At 38.1% G+C, this 8,075-nt stretch overlaps 1 protein-coding gene across 1 annotated transcript; it reads left to right on the top strand.

Moving 5' to 3' along the window:
• The first annotated feature begins 2,805 nt into the window (after positions 1 to 2,805).
• Positions 2,806 to 4,202, top strand: LOC135231897 (olfactory receptor 4C11-like). Its single transcript, XM_064289102.1, has one exon. It carries the CDS (start codon positions 2,806 to 2,808, stop codon positions 3,733 to 3,735), a length of 930 nt encoding a protein of 309 aa, XP_064145172.1. The 3' UTR covers positions 3,736 to 4,202.
• The last annotated feature ends 3,873 nt before the right edge of the window (positions 4,203 to 8,075 follow it).

Genomic DNA, 8,075 nt, shown 5'->3' with positions numbered 1-8,075 from the left:
TTTCACTTCTGTAATTAAGAGCTTCGCAAACACTACATCTGAAAAGCTTCCAAGAATGAAAGCCTGGAGTTACATGGCAGTGTGGTGATGTACAATGTGGTTAAAGAGCACTGAGTTTCAGAACTGCCTCTATAGCGGATTCATTTTTTATTCAAATTCTTGGAATCCAGTGTTGTCCTAGAATATGGTGGTGCCTCCTGCCTAAGTCAGAATGCTGTTCAAAGGCTCAGTGATACGACGATGTAAATAAGTTAATCAGATCGTCTCCTGAGGTAAGATTTTAAAAGTCTTTTTTTAATGCAACATGTGATTACAGCATAATTTCATTATTACTAAAGGGTATATCTCTAAAAGTAGGTCTTCCTCCATCTCTGATGCCTAGAATGCAGTTTCCTTCCTCAGAGGCTATAAATATTATGATTTTCCTTGCTTTAATTCCAAACACTATTCATATAAGCGTATGTATGTGTTACATATATTATGCCGATTTTAATGAAAATACTACATTTTAAGCATACATATATGTTCTCTGATTTTTCGTTTACAATACATTCTACAGACCGTTACATCTAGTGCTGCCATTGTAGAAATATCACAAGTGGATGGCTTTAACAAAAGGAAATTTATTTCCTCACAGTAAAGTAGGCTAGAAGTCCAAATTCAAGGTGTCAGCTCCAAGGGAAGGCTTTCTCTGTCAGCTCTGGAAGAAAATACTTGTCCTCAGTCTTCCCATGGCCAGGGAGCTTCTCAGGTGCAGGGACCCCGGGTCCAAAGGACATGCTTTTCTCCTGGTGCTGCTTTCTTGGTGGTATGATGTCTCCCACTCTCTGCTTGCTTCCCTTTCTTTTTCTCCCTTGAGAGATAAAAGTTGGTGCAGGCCACACCCCGGGGAAACTCCGTTTACACTGGATCAGGGATGAGACCTGGGTAAGGGTGGTGTTATCATCCCACCCTGATCTTCTTTAACATAAAATTATAATCACAACATGGAGGAAAACCACAGAATACTGGGAATCATGGCTTAACCAAGTTGAGACACACATTTGGGGGGACATAATTCAATCCATACTACTTTTTTTTCTTTTACCAACGATCACACAAAAGTAGCAACCCTGGTTTATTAAGTTCTGATGGACATTTGTTTCTCATCTTTTGCTACCAGGTAAAGTGATGCAATGATTTCCTTTGCACAAGTGACAAAATGTATCAGCAAAGCAATAGAATTACTGGCTGATGTAGATGTGCAGTTGTAATATCATAGATGTTGAAAATAAACAATTAAAAGATTGCACCCACTTTAACTCCTACCAAAAAAGGACGAGATTGATGGTTTTCCCTCCTTTTTTATCAGAAAGGTCACATTATTTTCTGATAGGTGGAAAGGTTATCTAATTGCAATTCTAATGGTAATGTATTTAACTGAGAATAAGCATCTTTTCATTTAATTCTTTTGTTAAGGACGGAGTATTTTTTTTTTATTCTTTAATTGAATATCTTTTGCCTATTATTTATTTGCGTTTTCTTTGTTTATAGATTGGTGAAATCTATTAATAGTTGATAAAAGTATGTTTTTGCCTATCATTTTTGTTGTGAATATATTTACCTTTTTGTTTTAATGTGTTACTATTTGGGAAATAAATGTGAAAGGTTTATAAAATAATTTGTCCAGTGTCTAGCATAGTTAAATATAAATAAACACTAATTCCTTTTTTATTGCTGCTTTTTTTACTTGAAACCAGGGTATAAGACACTGAAAAACTTAGGTGAAAAGAATTATATTGAAAAGCCTTGACTAGGACTTGGAGCTCCCCGAGCTTATTTTCTTGTTCCCTGGCACTAGGCAGTACAGGTTAAATTCGAAAAGGAGGCTCTGATTTATAATAAATGTTCTCTCTCTCTTTTTCCTAAACTACCATTTCAGTACTCTCCCGTTTCATAAGAAACCATATAGCTAGAATAAGAATGAATAATGGGAAGAATGTAACTTTAGACAACATATCATGACAAAAAATATGAAAATTAATGAAACAGGCTCAATTTAGAACTGGAAACAACTAGATAGGATTGAGATGTAAAGTAAAAAGAAATATAATTAAACTTAGTCAAGGCAACCCATCAGAATGAATACTTATGCTGGACTAGACTGAGTGGAAGGTTATTCATTGACTTAATTATTTCTCATTCTCATTATTATCCAATAATTATTTGGCAAACTAAAATTTTTTGTTTATTTTTGTTCCCCTTCGCATCTCTTTCTCTATTTTTATGTGCGTATGTATGGATGTGTGTGTGTATATGTGAATGTTCCATTAAGGAAGATACTCCGAAATGTTTAGAAAATCATTCCTTGAATGTTCACAACATTTATTAGAAGATAATTTTATAACAGGACTACCAGATTCGAGAAATATAAAAGCAGTTTGAAGTCAATTATGAGCACATTTCTCTGTAGCATACTGCCTATAATATTGACAGTTCCTTTCAGAAATCTGAAGACATTCAATTTAAGAAATTATTCACTCATATCAAATCCATAGGATTAATATTTATTATGACTGAAGAATCATTTCCATTTTCATTATACCCTCATATGCAATCAGAAAAATAGATAAACTAAGTATTATGAATTCTATTTTATTTATCTTCATACAGAAAGATAAGTAATTACCCATTTGTATGTAGAAGTTCCATGATCAGTCATAGGTACATGAGTTCCAAATGCAATATTCATTTCATAAAATTATTGCTTTTCTCCTTGCAGATTAACTATTTCTTACCTCTACTTTCTCCATATCTACTGAAAAAATGCAACAGAATAACAATGTAACTGAATTCATTCTGCTAGGACTAACACAGGATCCTCTGAGGCAGAAAATGGTGTTCATAATCTTCTTAATCTTCTACACTGGAACTGTGGTGTGGAATTTACTCATTATTGTGACCCTCAAGTTCAGCCGGTCTCTTGGGAGTCCCATGTACTTCTTCCTATTTTATTTGTCCATTGCTGATACCTGCTTTTCAACTTCCACAGCCCCAAGACTAATTGTGGATGCTCTCTCTGCAAAGAAAGTTATATCCTATAATGAGTGTATGACACAAGTCTTTGCAATGCATTTATTTGGATCCATGGAAATCTTTGTCCTTGTCCTCATGGCTGTTGATCGCTATGTGGCCATCTGTAAGCCCTTGCGTTACCCAACCATCATGAGACCAGAGGTCTGCTTCATCTTGATTATTCTTGCCTGGATAGGGTCTTTCATACATTCTACAACTCAGAATGCCCTGGTCTCAAAACTGCCCTTCTGTGGACCCAATCTGATTGATCATTATTGCTGTGATTTGCAGCCATTGTTAAACCTTGCCTGCATGGACACTTATGTGATCAACCTACTGTTGGTATCTAATAGTGGGGCCATTTGCTCAAGCGGATTCTTGCTTCTGATGATCTCATACATGGTCATCTTGTATTCACTTAGGAACCACAGTGAAGAAGGAAGGAAAAAAGCCCTTTCCACTTGCACCTCCCACATCATTATAGTTGTCTTATTCTTTGGTCCATGTATATTCATATATACACGTCCACCTACCACTTTCCCCATGGACAAGATGGTGGCAGTATTTTATACCATCGGGACACCCTTTCTCAACCCACTCATCTACACACTAAGGAATGCAGAAGTGAAAAATGCCATGAGAAAGTTATGGAGTATCAAAATTACCTCAGAAAGCAAATGATGAAAAGTGGGTGTGATGCTATGCTTAGTAATGGGACTGCATCTATACAGATATTAAAAATGATAGTATGCAAATACAGGGGAGGCCAGGACAACTGGACTGAACCAAAAACAAAGAAGCTTCCTGAATAAATGGAATGTTTCAAAGGCCAGCGTAGCAGGGGCAGGGGTCTGGGGACCATGGTTTCAGGGGACATCTAAGTCAATTGGCATAATAAAATCTATTAGGAAAACATTCTGCATCCCACTTTCAAGAGTGGTGTCTGGGGTCTTAAACACTAGCAAGCAGTCATCTAAGATGCATCAATTTGTCTCAACCCACCTGGATCAAAGGAGAATGAAGAACATCAAGGACACAAGGCGATTACGAGCCCAAGAGACGGAAAGGGCCACATGAACCTGAGACTACATCAGCCTGAGACCAGAAGAACTAGATGGTGCCTGGCTACAACTGATGACTGCCTGACAGGGAACACAACAGAGAACCCCTGAGGGAACAGGAGAGCAGTGGGATGCAGACCCCAAGTTCTCTTAAGACCAGGCTTAATGGTCTGACTGAGACTGGAAGGACCCTGGTGATCACGGCCCCCAGACCTTCTGTTGGCCCAGGACAGGAGCCATTCCCGAAGCCAACTCTTCAGACATGGATTGGACTGGACAATGGGTTGGATTGGGATGCTGGTGAGGAGTGAGCTTCTTGGATCAGGTGGGCACTTGAGACTATGTTGGCACCTCCTGCCTGCAGGGGAGATGAGAGGGTGGAGGGGGTTAGAAGCTGGTGAAATGGACTCGCAAAGAGAGAGTGGAGGGAGAGAGCAGGCTGACTCATTAGGGGGAGAGTAATTGGGAGTGTGTAGCAAGGTGTGTATGAGTTTTTGTGTGAGAGACTGACTTGATTTGTAAACTTTCACTTAAAGCACAATAAAAATTATTAAAAAAATGATAGTGTGTGATTGTTGTGGGAATAACACAATCATATATAAGGTGGTTGGTTAATAATTTTTTTAGTTTACAAACAAGATGGATATCCAGCATCATCTTTTGTATCTGAGATAGTGTCAGCATAATTCCAATAATTATGGACCAAGCTGACATCAGCCTGACCCAATCTTTTCATGAGAGCTCAGTTCTGGCATTGCTGACCATGAACCATACATCATAATTCTGAATCGGTATGCTTTCATCCATAAGAACAATATTTATGCCATTATAGCCATTCAAACTTCTGAGCATCTATGAACAAAATGAAACCAATTCTCTATGATCTTTAATTCTGTCTGTAATACATTTTGAATTAGGTATCCAGCTTCATCTTTAACACCTCCAGGTCAGCTGAACTCAGTGTATCAGGATAATTCATTCTATTACCAGTTGGACTTTAAAGAGTTTCTTGGTGTTTAAGCAGCCTTTTTTGATGCACAGATATTCTAAATAAATTATTTCTCATTGTTTCCTTTGCATATTAAGATAATAGAAGGGACTTTTGAATGTAGATTTACCATAAAAAATAGCTAAGACTAAAAATAAATAAGAAGTATTTAGATATTCCTGCAATATAGAACACAAGTACTTAATCCTAGTGATCATCTATTTTATGTATAAATCTGAAGGAAATGTCATTGGGAAGTGCAGAATATAAACTGATGTGACAGCAGAAGAATTATTGGGACCTTGAACTAACCATATGGGATTAAACTGACACACCAACTCTGAAGATTAGACAGGAAATTAGGCGTCAGTGAGTTTATATTAATGGGGGAGTAACAATAAGGAAAATGTGGGTGAGAATGATTGCACAACCTAAAGAATCACTGTCAGGGAATTTTACATGTAGAAACTGTTGAATTAATTGATGTGTGTTCTGTTGTGTACATTTCCTACAACAACAAAAAATAAATTATTAAAAAAAAAGGTTTAATATGTCTTTGAAGCTCAAAAGAATCATAGGCCGAAACGTATTTCCAAACATATCTTCACTATGTGGCGCTAACTGGATGTCCATAGTAATGGTCCTGGTGCCTCTGGAAATTTTCTGGCCTTAACTTTACTTTCCATCTTTGTATTTGCCTGGTTTAGGCACTTTTTCTCTGGAGGCCCCAAAGAGCTATAATCCTTTCAGCTCTGTGCTAGCTTTCTAAAGAATGGTAGAAAAAGTAATGAAAAATAATGTTAGCCTGGAATAACATTAGAACAACCATCAGGAAACCAGAGATGAAAGACAAAGTGAGCCAAAGACAGGCATTAACAGTTCAAATATGGGTCACTATTGAGTAACCTAGGTGTTTAGAAGTAGATAGACCAATAAAATAAATGACCTGCAGGATCATGACTAGGACCAAGTTATTTGTTGTCTGGGGCTAACTTTGATGGAGTACATGGTTGATCAATGTTGTTGTTGTTAGGTGCCTTCGAGTTGGTTCCAGCTCATAGCGACCCTATGCACAACAGAACGAAACACTCTCCAGTCCTGAGCCATCCTCACAATTGTTATTATGCTTGAGCCCATTGTTGCAGCCTCTGTGACAATCCATCTCTTTGAGGGCCTTCCTCTTTTTCACTGACCCTCTACATTAGCAAGAATGATGTCCTTCTCCAAGGACTGATCCCTTCTGACAACACGTCCAAAGTAGGTAAGACTCAGACTTGCCATCCTTGCTTCTAAGGAGCATTCTGGGTGTACTTCTTCCAAGGCAGATTTGTTCGTTCTTTTGGCAGTCCATGGTATATTCAATATTCTTCACCAATACCACAATTCAAAGGCATCAATTCTTCTTTGGTCTTCCTTATTCATTGTCCAGCTTTCACATGCATATGATGTGACTGAAAATACCTTGGCTTGGGTCAGGCGCACCTTAGTCTTCAAGGTAACATCTTTGCTCTTCAACACTTTAAAGAGGTCCTTTGCAGCAGATTTGCCCAATGCAATGCATCTTTTGATTTCTTGACTGCTGCTTCCATGGGTGTGGATTGTGGATCCAAGTAAAATGAAATCCTTGACAACTTCAATCTTTTCTCTGTTTATCATGATGTTGCTCATTGGTCCAATTGTGAGGATCTTTGTTTTCTTTATGTTGAGGTGCAAACCATAATGTAGGCTGTGGTCTTTGATCTTCATTGGTAAGTGCTTCAAGTCCTTTTCACTTTCAGCAATCAAGGTTGTGTCATCTGCATAATGCAGGTTGTTAATGAGTCTTCCTCCAATCCTGGTGACCCATTCTTCTTCATACAGTCCAGCTTCTTGGATTATTTGTTCAGCATACAGATTGAATAGGTATGGTGAAAGAATAGAACCCTGGCACACACCTTTCCTGACTTTAAACCAATCAGTATCCCCTTGTTCTGTCCAAACAACTGCCTCTTGATCTATGTAAAGATTCCTCATGAGCACAATTAAGTGTTCTGGAATTCCCATTCTGCAATGTTATCCATAATTTGTTATGACCCACACAGTAGAATGCCTTTGCATAGTCAACAGAGGTAAACATCCTTCAGGTATTCTCTGCTTTCAGCCAGGATTCATCTGACATCAGCAATGATATCCCTGGTTCTAGGTTCTCTTCTGAAACTGGCCTGACTTTCTGGCAGTTCCCTGCTGATATACTGCTGCAGCTGTTTTTGAACGATCTTCAGCAAAATTTTGCTTGTGTGTGATATTAAAGATATTGTTCAATAATTTCCACATTCAATTGGATCACCTTTCTTGAGAATAGGCATAAATATGGATCTCTTCCAGTCAGTTGGCCAGGAAGCTGTCTTCCATATTTCTTGGCATAGACAAGTGAGCACCTTCAGCGCTGCATCCGTTTGTTGAAACATCTCAGTTGATATTCTGTCAGTTCCTGGAGCCTTGTTTTTTGCCAGTGCCTTCAGAGCAACTTGGACTTCCTCCTTCAGTACCATTGGTTCCTGACCATATGTTACCTCTTGAAACGGTTGAACATTGACTAATTCTTTTGGTATAATGACTCTGTGTATTCTTTCATCTTCTTTTGATGCTTCCTGCGTCATTTAATATTTTCCCCATAGAATCCTTCACTATTGCAACTTGAGGCTTGAGTTTTTTCTTCAGTTTTTTCACTTTGAGAAATGCCAAGTGTGTTCTTCCCTTTTGGTTCTCCATCTTTAGCTCTTTGCACATGTCTTTATAATTCTTTACTTTGTCTTCTCGAGCCACCCTTTGAAATCTTCAGTTCTTTTATTTCATCAATTCTTTCTTTTGCTTTAGTTGCTCAATGTTCGAAAGCACATTTCAGAGTCTCCTCTGACATCCATTTTGGTCTTTTCTTTCTTTCTTGTCTTTTCAATAACCTCTTGCTTTCTTCATGTCTGATGTCCTTGATG

Source organism: Loxodonta africana, chromosome 7, assembly GCF_030014295.1.
Source record: "Loxodonta africana isolate mLoxAfr1 chromosome 7, mLoxAfr1.hap2, whole genome shotgun sequence".
Classification (NCBI taxonomy): Eukaryota; Metazoa; Chordata; class Mammalia; order Proboscidea; family Elephantidae; genus Loxodonta; species Loxodonta africana.
Note: the sequence above shows the minus strand (reverse complement) of the source record. Positions and strands in the feature narration are given on the sequence as shown.

Bases quoted from the DNA above. Each gene is read 5' to 3' on its own strand.
- LOC135231897 (XM_064289102.1), top strand. From the start codon at position 2,806: ATGCAACAGAATAACAATGTAACTGAATTCATTCTGCTAGGACTAACA.